This window comes from Balaenoptera acutorostrata, chromosome 19 (assembly GCF_949987535.1).
Source record: "Balaenoptera acutorostrata chromosome 19, mBalAcu1.1, whole genome shotgun sequence".
NCBI lineage: Eukaryota > Metazoa > Chordata > Mammalia > Artiodactyla > Balaenopteridae > Balaenoptera > Balaenoptera acutorostrata.
In genome coordinates this window covers 18,340,458-18,357,252 of record NC_080082.1, presented here as the reverse complement: position 1 = coordinate 18,357,252, position 16,795 = coordinate 18,340,458, and the positions used below count along the sequence as shown (strand labels likewise).

The window sequence follows — 16,795 nt, the reverse complement described above, 5'->3', positions numbered from 1 at the left end:
ATTGTCAAACTTGTTTTATTTGATTACAAAATTCCAGGCCAGACAGACAAATGGTTAGGTGAGCTTATTCAAAACATGGAGAAAGAAGCTTCATATTAAAATGACTTCCCCTGAATTTTGTGTCATTCTGTTGGGGCAGAATAGCGGGGAAACTGTGCACCTAAGGCCACTTTATTTGAAGGATATCCATCCATGTGGCATGTAGTGAAACCAATAAAATCTCCTTGTCAGGTGGCTACTGTGGGTTGTGCCGAGGGATAGAAAGAAGCAGGGCTTCAAATAACATTGTAGGTCAGCAAAGTTAGTACAGGGCAGTGGTTCTCCACTGGGGAAGATTGTGGCCCCCTCCCCCAGGGGACGCTGGCAATTTCTGGAGATACTTTTGGTTGTCATGACTGGCGAGGTGCTACCAGCATCAAGTCAAGGTCAGGGACGCTGCTAAACATCCTACAACACACAGGACAGCCTCCATCCACAAAGAATTATCAGGCGCAAAATATCAATAGTGCTGCTGTTGAGAAATCTTGGTATGGGTTTGCAACTTTCCTTTGCTGGAGGGGTATGACTATTTTTGGTAGATTTAAAAATTGTAGTAAAATATAACATTTTACCATTTTAAACACTTTTTTTTTTTTTTAAAGTGTTTCTTTTTTTTTTTTTTTTTTAAGGATTTTCTTTTTAATTAATTTATTTATTTATTTTTGTCTGTATTGGGTCTTCGGTTCGTGCGAGGGCTTTCTCCAGTTGCGGCAAGCGGGGGCCACTCTTCATCGCGGTGCGGGGACCGCTCTTCATCGCGGTGCGCGGGCCTTTCTCCATCGCGGCCCCTCCCGTTGCGGGGCACAGGCTCCAGACGCGCAGGCTCAGCAATTGTGGCTCACGGGCCCAGCCGCTCCGCGGCATGTGGGATCTTCCCAGACCAGGGCTCGAACCCGTGTCCCCTGCATTAGCAGGCAGATTCTCAACCACTGCGCCACCAGGGAAGCCCTACCATTTTAAACACTTTAAGTGTGCGATTCAGTGGTATTAAGTACCATCAAAATGTTGTATAACCATCACCTCTATTTCCAGAACTTTTTCATCATCCCAAACAAATAAGTGGAATCATTTAATATTTGTCCTTTTAAATTTGGCTTATTTCACCTAGCATAATGTCTTCAAAGTTCATCCATATTGCAGCATGTATCAGAACTTCATTTTTTAAAAAGTTTTTTTAGGGGCTTCCCTGGTGGCGCAGTGGTTGAGAATCTGCCTGCCAATGCGGGGGACACGGGTTCGAGCCCTGGTCCGGGAAGATCCCACATGCCACGGAGCGGCTGGGCCCGTGAGCCACAACTACTGAGCCTGCGCGTCTGGAGCCTGTGCTCCGCAACAAGAGAGGCCGCGATGGTGAGAGGCCCGCGCACCGCGATGAAGAGTGGTCCCCACTTGCCGCAACTAGAGAAAGCCCTCGCACAGAAACGAAGACTCAACACAGTCATAAATAAATAAATAAATAAATAAAAGAACGTGAATTTCTTATTAAAAAAAAAAAAGTTTTTTTAAAAATTAATTAATTAATTAATTAATTTTTGGCTGTGTTGGGTCTCCGTTGCTGTGCGCGGGCTTCTCATTGCGGTGGCTTCTCTCCAGAGTGCAGACTCAGCAGCTGTGGTGCACGGGCTTAGCTGCTCCGTGGCATGTGGGATCCTCCCAGACCAGGGCTCGAACCTGTGTCTCCTGCATTGGCAGGCGGATTCCCAACCACTGCACCACCAGGGAAGCCCAGAACTTCATTTTTTAAATGGCTGAATATTCCATTATGTGTATATACAATATCATAAAGAACGTGGGGGTCAATTATGGAAAATGGAATGCAACCACTCCAGTAATCACATGTGACTTTAGAAGGTAAGAACCTATAAGAACCTTCAATTGCTGGAGCCTTTGATGGGAATTCTGTTTCTATAAAAACAGCCATTGATAACTATTGGATGCTTTAGGCTTGTTAGGTCTGGGTTGAGGCAAACAGCCCCCAGCCTGCTTAAATCACTTGTTCGGCTGCTGACCCTAAAGTTCCTGACAAGGTTGGGTCCCTTGGCTAACTTCAAATCAACTAAACATGTTTTACATCAATACAGACTTCTTTGTGTGTCTTGAACAACCCCATATGGTTCATTGCAGAGAAGCAGCGCCCTCTCCACGTAGCTCTTGAGGGTATTGGTTGTGATGGATGTTTAATAGCATATTACCAGGGGGTCTCCCAGCTGTATTTCTGTTTTTTAACAAAGCTGCCCAGAGCAAACTGAGGAAGGGGCTACCAGCATTCAATTCCTACAAACTAAAATTCTGTGAGTGTAAATACTGGACTCTTGGGACATAGGGTACTTAAAAGCCCATTTGAATAATTTTTTAGGCCTGGAGAAGCCTGAGAATGCTTCTTTTTCAGACGCAGGACCTAATTACAGCCTTATAGGCCCTAGGCACTCCTCTAACATCCCATTACACGGATTAAAATGCACCCAGTGTTCCATGTGGGATATATTTTCTTGCTGTAAAAAATTTTATAGACTCTTCATGACATTGCTTTTAAGATTATGCACATCACTTTGTGGTATCTGAGGCTATGGATCCTGAAAGATAAAATCTGGTGCCGTAATGCTTTGGTATAAAGGAGTCTCAGTTCTGGGAACCCTCTTAAACTTGTGGAAATCCCACATCAGTACTGCCCTTAGGCTTAGGCTAGGAAGGCCCCAGCCCTGGGTCCATGCTCTACCTGGCCTCCTCTACCATGCCCCTCCCCATGGCCAGGCTTGTTCACTCCAAAACCTCACCCTCCTCCCACACCACCCTCCAGGTTCTGGGACCCTCGAATTTCCTGCCCAGCCACCCCTGAGTCTGCTTCCAGGGCTCTGTGGGCCTCTTCACTTGGTCTGCCCTCTGGAAGGTGCACCATGATCCCTGTGTGTGCGCACCTAGCCCTAGGGAGGCCAAGTGGTAGTTTCTTGGAGGTGTGTGAACAGAGCTTGGATGTGCACATCCAGGCTGGGGTGTCTGCATGTGTGTGTGCAGGATGGAGACACTAGTGAGAATAAAAAGGGGTCAGGCCAGAGGTGGGGGGCTGGCTCTTCCCATATAGCCATGTCCGGTATGGAGCTCTGAGGTGAAGACTGAGAATCCTCAATTCAAACCTGGTGTATTTTTCAAGGTAGGAGGATAGAAAATATTTTAATAAAATATTGTCTACTGGTTTGATTTATACTTTGAAATATTTAGACATGGTATGAGGGCCTCCATTTGTATTTTTCACTAATCCCCACAAATATGAGGGGTGGGCCTTTCCCACATGATGCCCTACACCCATTTTGCTAAATGTTTAACACCTTGAAATGACCTTAAAATTTTTTTTCCCCAAAATGAACTTGTGTCCACACATTATTGAAAAACTGTCTATTGACAAAACCTAGGGTGGGATATAATGAAAAGAGTGCTAGGAAATTTTGTAGGTCATTTATTTCCGCTTCAAAAATGTTCCTCCAATTTATAGATATTTTGGCAGGTTTTATTTGAGGAAGAGATGGGGAGGTAGATCCAGGTAAAATTTATTAAGCATCCCTTCTGTTGCAGACATTGCTAAATACTTGAGAGCAGTATCACTTTTAACTCCCTAAGATAGCCTACTGAAAATGGTTCTGTTATCTTCTCATTCTAGAGTAGGAAATGGCTGATGGAATAGGGCTGGAGCCCAGAGAAATGGGAGTGACCTGGAGGGGGCCTGACTCACTGAGAAGAGTTAAATGAACAATGTCCTCCCCCAGTGGCATGCATGGTCTTGCATATGGAGCACATCCCATTTCCCAAGACTTCCAGCAGCTAACTGCTGAAGAGCAGTCATCAGTCATGAACTCAGGTTAGCTCAGGGGATCTCAAGGAGATGCAGGACAGCCTCTTGGGAGCAGTTTCACGCAGTGGGTATTGGAGCTGGTTGTGACAATGACAGGAGAAATTACTGACTGAGTGAAGGGAGAGGCAGGCGTGCTAAAGTCTTGCTCTCAGAAGCATTGTCCTGGATTTGCAGCATGCCTTTCAGACAACATGACTTTTGAATGTCCCACCAGGATTCATGTAGGTGAAAACCTGTTTCGATGATATAAATCTCCAACGCATTCTGTTTTACATATTAACTCAATTTTGATGGGGCACGATTTTAATAGACGTTGAATTTTCCAGGAATGCCTGTAAATAGGGCCAAGATCGAGCTTTTATTGGGAACTGAGTCCATTTAAGAAATTATATCATCAATATTTGTAGCTATTCACAATGGATGTGTTTAGTACTTATTTTTAAATATCACTAATGAAGAAATTCAACGGTTGAATATTGTTTTACATACCCAAACTTAATTATAAGAAGGTGCAGCAACTGATTGCTTCACTATGACCTTCAGTGTTCCGTTACTCAAATATTTTCATACTGAAATTCATATTATGTCATAATTAAACTACTTCTCTCATCCTTTTTCATTATATAAAGGTTAAACATGTTGTTTCTGAAATCGTGCATGTAGGTAAGTTGTGTTAGCTATGTTTACTTCCCCCGCCCCCGGGGAGTACAGGTGGCCCGAGAAAAGATTTCTTCGTGCAGGTCGCCGTCCCAACCAAGTCGACCCCGCCCCACGCCGCGGGCCCCGCCCCTAGGGCTTCGGCCACGCTCAACGTGGCGGCGACGCCGGTCCGCCGAGGCGCCTGCGCAGGTCGCATGTGGCGCGTCCTACTCCAGTCATGGCGGCCCTCTGGCAGACGGCGGGCAGCGGGGTTCTGGAAACGTGTGGTCTGGAGCGGATTTTGGAGGCGTTGAAGCTGCTGCTGAGCCCGGGAGGTGAGAGGACGGATCTCGGCGCCTGGCTGCACCCGGGACTCTCAGGGCCAGCGGTCTTCCAGGGCTGCCCTTCTTCCTGCGGCTTGCGCCCCTCAGGCCCTCCCCGGGACCCCTCTGGCCCTGAGGCCGCCCAGCCCCGCACCTGGGGGCTTTGGGCAGGGTCTGTCCAGCCTCATTTTACCCTTGAGGAAACCGAGGTTCAGGGAGGGCTGGGGTCCGTTGAATACTGATACTAACCAAGTACAATATCTCGAGCGCTTACCTTGGGCCAGGCGCTGTGTTAAGCATCTCGGGTGCCTGATTTCAGCCGTCCCTGCTGCAGCCCTGTAAGGGGACTGCAGACACAGCCTCAGAGAGGGCCCAGCCTCTTGAGGGCGCAGGGTCAGATGTGGACACTAGAGATTCGTACGAAGTGCTAAGGAGTCCAGAAAAAGGAAGCAGTGACGTTTGAGCTGTGTTTTGGGGCGAGGATTTAGGGATTTACAGTCACTTTTAATCTTTCCTGGTGAGTAGATAAGGTCTTCCCAATTTAGAATTAGAAGGGACCTTGGGAGTGGTGTAGCCTGAGCACTCTCCTTTTACAGCTGAGGACGCCCACGGCTCACAGAAGAGATTAACCTGACCAAGATCACATGGTCAAATTAGAGGCAGAACACGAACCTAGAGCCAGGGTCTGCCGAACCCTCTTCTCAGACCAAGGCGGATTATTCAGTATGGAGCCTCTGATGTTATCTGGAGCTTTGAGAAAGATACGCAAGAAGTAGGGCCCTACTTATAAATTAGAGCGTATAATTTGGAGGAAGGGGTTTGTAGCGTGAGCAAAATAAGGTACATGAAGGTGATGTTCCCAGTTTCAGATTTTGAGATTTCCCCCCCCCCCCCCGCCCCCCAAACTACAAAAACTCCCGAAACATTATACCATAATTGCGGCAAGTGAAAAGAAGTTATTAATGGGGAATTTCCTGGCAGTCCAGTGGTTAGGACTCAGCGCTGTCACTGCGGAGGGCCCGGGTTCAATCCCTGGTGGGGGAACTAAGATCGCACAATCCGTGAGGTGCAGGCAAAAAAAAAGTTATTAATAAGAGTAATTGAGTGCCTGCTAAGTGTCAGTCCCTATAGTGTGCTGTTTATGTATGTATCTTTTTTTCCTCACAACAATCCCATGAGATAGGTGTTACTTCTATTCCATTTTACAGATGAAGGAACCAAGGCTCAGGTACATTAGAAATTGCACAATGCCAGTCTCCTACGTGATAGAGTTAGGATTTGAATTCAGACACCTTCAACTGCAGTATGGTAACTATACTACTTTGCCCAAATGAAGAATTAAAATACAATTAAAATTGTGCAAAATACAATTTTAACTTGCTAATGGAGAGGTTACTTGTCCAGTAACTGAAACTGTCTAGAACATGACTGAGAACAGGAATAAATAAGTTAAAAAGTCTGGAAGTAATCATCTGTCACAAAGCATATACACTTCATCGGAAGACCCTCTTTAACTCTCAGAGAGTATGTGGTGGAGTTCCATACATCTACTCATTTAGCTTAGGAGAATTCAAGCATTCCTATTTGAAATATGTGGTGGAGTTCCATACATCTACTCATTTAGCTTAGGAGAATTCAAGCATTCCTATTTGAAAAAGAATAATTTAAGTAACTTGGTAAAATGATATTATTTTGCACAGACAGGCTATTATATATTGTGTGAATCTTTCTGCTATTTTATCATATCAGCTGCTAAGGGAATTAAAAAAATACCTGTGCATAATAAGTATTCAAATGTTCCCAATGGACAGAGGATGTTGAGACAAGATTAAAGTATTTGCTAAAATTATATCCAGCTAGATTAAACGTCTTTTCATCTGCCTTTGACTACCTTTGAGGTAATATTTACTGAGAGTCAACTGTATGTAGTATTCTATCCTCAGTGCTTTTGGAGATAGAAATATTATTTAATGACTTGTGCTCTCAAGCATCTTGTTTGTTTGGGGAGATGGTACTCCACATACAGACCAAAGATATTCAACATGGCAGGATAATACTGTTGGTGAATGGATGGTACAGGTAGCAATTGGATAGAGAAGGAGTTATCCAGGGATGGGGCTGGGGAAGGCTACAAGAGAAAGAAGGCTTCAGTCCAGGTGGGAAGAAACCAAGTCTTTCCCTTTTGAGCCATCAAAAGTTCTACAGCATTAAGTGTTTTCTCTTCCCCTGCCTTCCATTTCTGTTCTCAATTATGGGGCAAATAAGAATAACATCTTCACTTCCATTATTAGGAAGTGTGTTAAGCAGAATTTGAAAGGGGTTTTTCAGTTCTAGTGAAGTTTTGCTTGAGGTCATCTCAGCAGTAGTTTTCCTAAAATAACTTTCCACACTAAATATATATTTGTTGAACTCTGTCATTAAATTTGAATTACGTGGTGGTGGGGGGCTGGAAATTTTGGTGATTTGTAAATAATGAAGCTGTATCACCCTTAATTTTGCACACCATATTGCTTTGTACTTTGAACTTAATAAAAACTACTGCACAGATTAAGAAGTCTGCTTTTAAATGTCACAAAGCATAGACATTTACATTGGTGATTGGGAAGAATAAATAATACTGTTTATGAGGGCAGCATTTCCCAAAGTGTGATACGGATGGTTTTAGGCAGTAGGTAGAGAAATATTTTGAGGCTGAAAAGCATCGAGTAGTGATCAAGAGCTTGGGTTCTGGAGCCAGCTTGCCAGAGTTGAATATGCTCTGGGGCAAATAGCTTAACCTTAGTCTCCTCATCTGGAAACAAGAATAATAATATAATACTCCATACCTCACAGAGTTGGTGTGAGGATTGAATTAAATACACAAAGCCCTTAGGACAGTATATTAACTATTACTAATTTAAGTTTAAAAAATGATTTAATTTGAAGAAATAAACAAGTAAAGCTAAGAATACACCTGGTACTCAGATAAATGGCAAAAATCGTGGAAGTGCTATATGACTGTAATTTGGAAAACATTGTTTTAAGGCCTCAGATCTCAAACTTTTTGGTTTGAGCACTCTAACACTGTTAAAAAGTGTTGAGGACTTAAAAGAGCTTTTATGTGGGTTATGTGTATCAATATTTACTGTATTAGAAATTAAGACTTCAAGAGAAATCTTTTAACTTTATTTAAATATAACAGTAACCTGTTACGTGTTAACATAATGACATTTTTAATGAAAAATTATCTTGCAAAATAAAATAACTTAGCAGGAAGAGTGACATTGTTTTACATTTGAGTGGCATTGTTTTACATTTTTGCAAATCTCCTTAATGTCTGTCTTACTAGAAGAGAGCTGGATTTTTGTATTTGCTTCTGTGTTCAGTTCGTCATGACAGGTTGTTTTGATTGAAATAGATGAAGAAAATCTATACTCACATAGGTATGTAGTTGGAAAGGGAGGCGATTTCCATCATCTTTTCAGATAATTGTGTCTATTCCTCTTTAAAACTCAACAAGAGGTAATTTCTTAAAAGGTTAGTTATAATATGGAATCTGAACTCATATCAGTGAACTTTTCAGACTTGGTACACTCAAGAGAGAACGAGAGTGTAAAAGGCAAATAATGTCTTAGTATTAATATGAAAATAGTTTTGACCTTGTAGACTTTCTGAGAGAATCTTGGGAAGGGCTTCAAAACCTGAGACCCTATACCACACTTTGAGAACTGCTGCTCTCAGAGAATGCCTTATTTGTTTTCAAGTAGATTTTATTTTTGTCACCAGTAGAGGGCAGAGGAGACTACTTTATTAAGGGGCTCTTGGAAAACAGTTAATAGCTTTTGTTTTAAGTCACTTTCTTTGTGTCCCATGTTTGGGTTCCAGCATCTTATAAAGTCACAGGAGGTCACCTAGAGATTGTTTAGTGATCTTAATGGTTAGTGGCAACAAGCTATGAAAGCACTCATTTTCTTTTCAGGTATATATTACCCAAACAAACCAGATATCCATGCCAGTGGGTCAGAACACTTGCCCTGAACAGTCCTAGAGAAATATTGGAAAAATCTTACGCTTCTGATTCTCACTATGTTGAAAAAAAAAGTGTTATTGTTCGTTTTTCTTTTCATAGAGGTAGTTAATATTCCTTGTAGTAAAGCTTTAAAAAATATTAAAGAAACTAAAAGAAGAAAATTAAAATGACCTTAATCCCACTATCCAGAGATTAAATTTTGGGAATTATATATATTTTTTGTTTACAAAAATGATCTCATATACTGCATACTGTTTTATAACCTTAAAATATGTTTTTAGTACAGAAACAATACATAGTCACTGTGGAAAAAATTTTTTAACATAATGAAGCAAAAAAGAAAAATCACCCAAAACCCTACCATCCAGAGATTATCACTGTTAATACTTTGAAGTATAGCTTTTGAGGTCTTTTTCTATGTGTGTACGCATGCACACACATGTATATATTTTAATAAAGTTAGGTTCATTCTGTTCTTTTATTGTTCAATTTTCAGAATAATACATTAGTGTCTCAGCAGTCTCCAAAGGTAGCCAATGGAGTGATTTTTTTGTTTTGTTTTATTATGAATAGATTTTTGTATATACATGTTTCAGTTATTGTACTCATTATTTTAAAAAATTATTTATTTATTTATTTATTTATGGCCACGTTGGTCTTTGTTGCTGCGCGCAGGCTTTCTCCAGTTGCGGCGAGTGGGGCTACTCTTTGTTGCGGTGCGAGGGCTTCTTATTGCAGTAGCTTCTCTTGTTGTGGAGCACAGGCTGTAGGCGCGCAGGCTCTAGAGCCCAGGCTCAGTAGTTGTGGCACACGGGCTTAGTCGCAGCATGTGGGATCTTCCTGGACCAAGGCTCGAACCCGTGTCCTCTGCATTGGCAGGTGGATTCTCAACCACTGCGCCTCCAGGGAAGTCCTGTACTCATTACTCTTGATACTCTAATTGTTCCATTTGTGGCCTGTGGGACCCATTCAGGTTGGCTGTTGGACTCTTTGATGTGACCCTAGTAACCCTAGTAGTCTTTGATTGCTTCTTTGCTTTCAGGCATAAGATATCTCAGACTTGTCTTATACATTTCTCGCTGCATTCTTGAAAACAAATCTCTTTAAGAAAAAGTGATATTTAGAGACCACAAGATAGACACTAGTGACATTTATTGCTACTGAAGTGTCATTGCTTCCAAACTTTTTCAATGATTGGAACTAGGAAATATGTGGATTTTCAGAAGACAAAAAACAAAGCGAGAGTTCATACTGATATTCCCAATTAAAATGAAATATTATAGAGTTTAAATTTTTCCTAATATTATGAAAAATTTTAAGCTTATAGAAAAGTTGAAGGAATTTTACCTTGAAAATTTGTATACCATGACCTAGATTCTTTAACATGTATTTGTCCACCTAGCCATTCTTCTTTACTATATTTTATATTTTTCTTTGTATTTTTTTCTCTTATCTGAAAATATTGGTTCCTAATGAAATTAATGTAGTTATTTACTTATTTCATATATATACACACAAATATATAGTTACATATTCATATATAATATATTCACACATGCATATAATATTTTAAAAAACAAATCCTACATTACTATCATCAACACACCTGCTGTTTCTAAGGGATTTTTGTTTGTTTGCTTTTGTCCTCAGGATGTACAAAGTTCTATATTTCAAGTCACTTGAAATAATTCTCTGTGTGGTTGTGCTGCTGACTTGGTTTAGAGTAGGAGTTGGCACACTTTTTCTGTAAAGAAGCAGGCAGTAAATATTTTGGGCTTTGTGATCAATACTGTCTCTGTCACAACTATTTACCTCTGCTGTTGTAGCTCGGAAGCAGCCAAAGATAATATGTAAATAAATAGCATGTCTATGTTCCAATAAAACTTTACTTGTAGAAATAGGTGGTGGGCCTGATTTGACCTGTAGATTGTAGTTTGACAACCTTGGACATAAAGTATAGATTAGGTTCATTTGTTTTTTATTTTTAGGGATATTTTGAATTTTCTTTTTGATTTAATTTTTTTAACTATGAAAAAAAATACAGGGCTCCAAAAGGAAAACTCTAAAACTCATCCCTATCTCCTCCCCACTGATCTCTCCCTCTCTCTATAGACAACTCATTTTAGTTAATTTTTAATTTGTTTTTCCACTGCTTTTTTAAAAAATAAAAACAAATAATATATTTCATGTTCCTTCCCATTGTAACACAAAAGTTATCATACTGTATACATTCTTCTACGCCTTACTTTTTATTTATTTATTTATTTATTTATTTATTTCCTTATGGCTGTGTTGGGTCTTCGTTTCTGTGCGAGGGCTTTCTCTAGTTGTGGCAAGCGGGGGCCACTCTTCATCGCAGTGCGCGGGCCTCTCATCATTGCGGCCTGTCTTGTTGCGGAGCACAGGCTCCAGACGCGCAGGCTCAGCAATTGTGGCCCACGGGCCCAGTTGCTCCGCAGCATGTGGGATCCTCCCAGACCAGGGCTCGAACCTGTGTTCCCTGCATTGTCAGGCAGACTCTCAACCACTGCGCCGCCAGGGAAGCCCCCTACGCCTTACTTTTTAAATTCAGTATGTCTTAGTGATCACTGCATAGTGGTACACAGAAGTCTTCCTCTTTCCCTTTTACAGCTGCAGGGTATTCAATTATGTGGATATGCTACTGTTTATTCATCGATTCTCTATTAATGGATATTTGGGTTGTTTTAAGCCTTTTGTTAATGTAAGAAATACTTTTACTGGACTCAGTGGGTCCACTGCTTGGGGTGCTTAGCCGGTGAACACACCAAGTACTTTTTTTTAAAAATAAATTTATTTATTTACTTATTTATTATTTTTGGCTGCATTGGGTTTTTGTTGCTGTGCGGGGACTTTTCTCTAGTTGCAGCGAGCGGGGGCTACTCTTTGTTGCGGTGCGAGGGCTTCTCATTGCGGTGGCTTCTCTTGTTGTGGAGCACTGGCTCTAGAGCACAGGCTCAGTAGTTGTGGCGCATGGGCTTAGTTGCTCCGCAGCATGTGGAATCTTCCCGGACCAGGGCTCGAACCCATGTCCCCTGCATTGGCAGGCGGATTCTTAACCACTGTGCCACCAGCGAAGTCCCAAGTACTTTCTTAAAGCAGAAGACAAGTAAGGAGTCAGGGAGATAGTGTTACCGAATCCAAGCTCTTACTGCTCACTGCTCTCCCATGACAGGCCAATAAATCGAGAGACAGGTGTTGGGGCAGGGAATAGCGGCTTTTTTCGGAAAACCAGCAGACTGAGAAGATGGTGGACTGGGGTCTGAAAGAACCATCTTACCTGAGTTAGAATTCAGGCTTCTTTTATACTAAAAGGGGAAAGGGTGTGGCTTGTTGTTGCAGACTTCTTGGTGCTGGCCAGACCCACATTCTTGCAGCTGTCCGCATAGGTCTAGTCATGATGTTCCTATAAACCTCCAACTAAGAAAAATGTTATTTTCTCTTCTGCAACTTTTTATTTCTGTGTGAAAGGAAAAGTGTTATACCTTTAAAGGTCAAGCCTGGGAGGCAGAGCACTGAGAAAAGGCTGTCATGTATATTTCAGGCACTAGGCAACATTCTTTTACAAAGGTGCAGAGCCAGCATAACTAAGTACAGACAACAGAGCACAAAGGTTAGAGCTAAAGGAATAGCTCCAGTATGGAGTCAGGTTTGTTCTTTGTTACAGTAGTTCTCAAAGTACTGTCTCCCCTAACCACTGGACCAGGGAAGGTTTAAGCCTGGGGGGCATGCATATTCATGAAACGGCAGGCATGATCATCCATAAGCATTATAATGAGGCAGCAGTTACTCCAGGTTGCCCAGAACTGCAAGCAAGCGGGTGCTTGGGTGTTTGCTTGTACTGTAGTATCTTGTTGGATGTGTTGTAACCTTTTTAGGACAGCTGGTATCTGGAACTTTCTGAGATTTAATGATTTAACAGTCAGTTTCTGCAAAACAAAGCACACTTTGATTCAACCCCATCCCTCCCCTACTGCTGCCTAACTAACAATATGGCAATGAGTAGCTTTGTGTATATGTCACTTTGCGTTTTTGCCTGTGTATCTATCTTAGGATAGATTCCTAAAAGAGGGATTGCTGGGCCAATGGTTAAATGCTTATGTAATTTTGCTAGATATTGCCAAATTTCTCTTCTTAGGGATGTACCATTTTAGCCCCTTACCAGCCATGTATGAGAGTGTGTGTTTCTGTAAAACACAAAATGTGTTATAAAAACTTTTGGATTTTAGCCACTTGATAGATGGGAAGTGATATTTCAGTATAGTTTTAATTTACTTTTCTCTTAGGAGCAAGGTTGATCATATGTTCATGTTTAAGAGCAATTTGCATTTCTTTTTCTGTAAACTGTTCATATCTTTTGCCCATGTAGTGTTTCATACTCTGTTCACTTTAGAATATATTTAGTGAACATGTCATTAAATAATGTTCAACATAGTTTAATGGCTTCAAATAATCCATTTTTCATTCATTCAGTAACTACTTATTTTGAACAGCAACTGTGTGTCAGACAGGCCTTGTTCCAGGCAAGAGTACAGCAGTGAACAAAACAGCAACATCCCTGTCCTCAAGGAGTTTTTATTCTAGTTGGTGGAGAGAAAATAATAAACAAAATAAATATTACATATACACATAGTACGTTGGATACAGGTAGACCATAATTTACTCAACATGTATTTCTAATTTTACACTATTATAAATAACGCATTGTTGAACACCCTTTTAGTTACCATCAATTGCATTTTTATCCTTTCTTAGAAGATATATTAACCTTAGTTTTGAAGTCTATTGCTGCTTGAATTCATTTATATTTTCAGCATTTTATTATGGTTTTATAACCATAACCCACCTTTTCATATTATGTTTTTAGTAGTCATCCTGGGATTACAATGTACATCCTTAATTTTTCACAATCTGCTTAGAATTAATATTGTACTACTTCACAGAACTCGTAAAAACCTTGCAACTATAAGGGTCCTTTTACAGCTCCCCACCCCTTTTAGGTTTTATGCTGTAGTTTTCATGTTTATTTTATCTATGTAAGTTATAAATCCCATAATACAATTTTACAAATTTTGCTTTAGACAGTTACATATATTTAAAGAAATTAAGAGGAAAAAATTAGTCTTTTATATTTACCCACATATTTACCATTTCTGATGCTTTTCCTTTTTTGCTGAAGATCCAAGTTTCCATCTGGTACTGTTTTCCTTCAGCTTGAAGAACTTTCTTTAACATTTCTTTGTATTCCAGATCTGCTGGCAGTCAGTTATCTTAGTTTTCATTGTTCTGAAAATGTCTTCATTTTACTTTCATTTTTGAAGGTTACTTTTTATTGGATATAGAAGAGTGAGTTGACAGGTTTTTTCCCCCCTGTCAGCACTTTAAAGATGTTTTTCTGCTATCTTTTAGCATTCATTGCTTTCAAGATTTTCTCTTTATCTCTGGTTTTAACAATTGACTATAATATGTGTAGATGTTATTTTCTTTCTACTTATCCTGATTGGGCATCACTGAGCTTACTGAATCTGTAAATTTATGTTTTTTTCACTAAATTTTGGAAATTTTTGGTCATTATTTCTTCAAATCCTTTTGTGCTCCATTTTCTCTCCTCTCCTTTTATTCTAGTTATCTATTTTATTACAAATAGATCATTTGATATTGTTCACAGATCCTAAGGCTCTATTTCTTTAAAATGTTTTTCTCTTTGTTGTTCAGATTGGATAATTTCTAGGGATATATCTTCAAGTTCAGTTTTTTTTTTTTTTTGGTCATCTCAAAGCTGTTAAGTACATCAATTGATTTTTTTAAAAATTTCAGTATTTTATTTTTAAATTCTAGTATTTCCATGTGGGTTTTTAAAAATACTTTCTACTTTTTTGCTGAGAGTCCCTATTTGTTCATTCATAATGAGTACTTTCCATCACATCCTTTTTTTTTTTGGCCGTGCCGTGTGGCATGTGGGATCTTAGTTCCCCAACCAGGGATCAAACCCATGTCTCTTCCAGTGGAAGTGCAGAGTCTTAACCACTGGATCCCTGGGAAGTCCCTCCATCATGTCCTTGAACATAGTTACAACAGCTGCTTGAAAGTCTTTGTTCAGTCTGACACCTGGGTCATTTAGGATCAGTCTCCATTGATTGTCTTTCTCTTGAGGTGGGTCATGTTTTCATGTTTCTTTATCTGTCTAGAACTTTTGGATTGTATAATGGACATCGTGTAGGATATGCTGTTGAAACTCTGGATTCTGTTATAGTCCTCCAGAGAGTATTGATTTTTTTTGTTTTGTTTTGTTTTTCTTTTTTGGCTGCACCTCATGGCTTGTGGGATCTTAGTTCCCCGACCGGGGATTGAACCTGCGCCCTCAGCAGTGAAAGTGTAGAGTCCTAACCACTGGACCACCAGAGAATCCCTGTTTTGTTTTGTTTTGTTTTGTTTTTATAAATTTATTTATTTATTTTTGGCTGTGCTGGGTCTTCGTTTCTGTGTGAGGGCTTTCTCTAATTGTGGCGAGCGGGGGCCACTCTTCATCGCGGTCCGTGGGCCTTTCACTATCGCGGCCTCTCTTGTTGCGGAGCACAGGCTCCAGACGCGCAGGCTCAGTAGTTGTGGCTCACGGGCCCAGTTGCTCCGCAGCATGTGGGATCCTCCCAGACCAGGGCTCGAACCCGTGTCCCCTGAATTGGCAGGCAGATTCTCAACCACTGTGCCACCAGGGAAGCCCTGTTTTGTTTTAAAGTAGGCAATTAACTTGACTGATTCGTACTCCAAGCTCTGTCTCTTCTGTGGTGGGCAGCAACTCTTTTCAGTTCTTTTTTTTTTTTTTTTTTAATTTTATTTATTTATTTATTTTATTTATGGCTGTGTTGGGTCTTCGTTTCTGTGCGAGGGCTTTCTCTAGTTGTGGCAAGCGGGGGCCATTCTTCATCGCGGTGCGCGGGCCTCTCACTACCGCGGCCTCTCTTCTTGCGGAGCACAGGCTCCAGATGCGCAGGCTCAGTAATTGTGGCTCACGGGCCCAGTTGCTCTGCGGCATGTGGGATCTTCCCAGACCAGGGCTCGAACCCGTGTCCCCTGCATTGGCAGGCAGATTCTCAACCACTGCGCCACCAGGGAAGCCCCTTTTCAGTTCTTTTAATCTTAGCTGACCTATTTGAAGTTCTTCCCACACATGCTTAGTTCATAGATTAGCCAGAGATTTGGGCACAGTTTATATAGAATTGGGGGCTCTTCCTCTCTGGTTCTATCCTTTCTGATATTTCTCTTCTTATTTTCCACCTGCTGTAGTTGCCCTGAATTCTGTGCTTTGGTTCTCAAGCCCGTAAGACAATGGGTTTCTCTTAGAATTTTAGCTATGCTGAGGCCTAACCCCAGACTAAAAGGCAAGAAAAAGCAGGAAACTTACTCAATGCTGTTTTTCCCTTCTGAGTGCCTTCCCTAGTTTTTGCTCACTTTTGTCACCTTCAGGCACCTTCAGATATTTGCTTTTTACATTTTGTCCAGAGTTGATAGTTGTTATCTTGTGGGAGGGTTGGTCTTATAGGAGTTTTTTTTTTTTTTTGGTCTTATAGGAGTTTTAAGGAGATCTTTATTTTTTTATTTTTTATAAATTTATTTATTTATTTTTGGCTGCATTGGGTCTTCGTTGCTGCATGTGGGCTTTCTCTAGTTGCGGCGAGCGGGGGCTACTCTTCATTGCAGTGCACAGGCTTCTCATTGCAGTGGCTTCTCTTGTTGTGGAGCACCAGCTCTAGGTGCACGGGCTTCAGTAGTTGTGGCACGTGGGCTCAGTAGTTGTGGCACGTGGGCTCAGTAGTTGTGGCTCACGGGCTCTAGAGTGCAGGCTCAGTAGTTGTGGCGCACAGGCTTAGTTGCTCCACAGCATGTGGGATCTTCCCGGACCAGGGCTCGAACCCATGTCCCCTG

The 16,795-nt window shown here is 41.1% G+C and overlaps 1 protein-coding gene across 1 annotated transcript in view; it reads left to right on the top strand.

Moving 5' to 3' along the window:
• Positions 1-4,725: 4,725 nt before the first annotated feature.
• Positions 4,726-16,795, top strand: part of TANGO6 (transport and golgi organization 6 homolog) — a 186,650-nt gene continuing 174,580 nt past the window's right edge. The window contains exon 1 of the mRNA XM_007198182.3: positions 4,726-4,857. Coding sequence (XP_007198244.2) covers positions 4,761-4,857 — 97 coding nt within the window. The 5' untranslated portion in view covers positions 4,726-4,760. The remainder of the gene's footprint in view (positions 4,858-16,795) is intronic.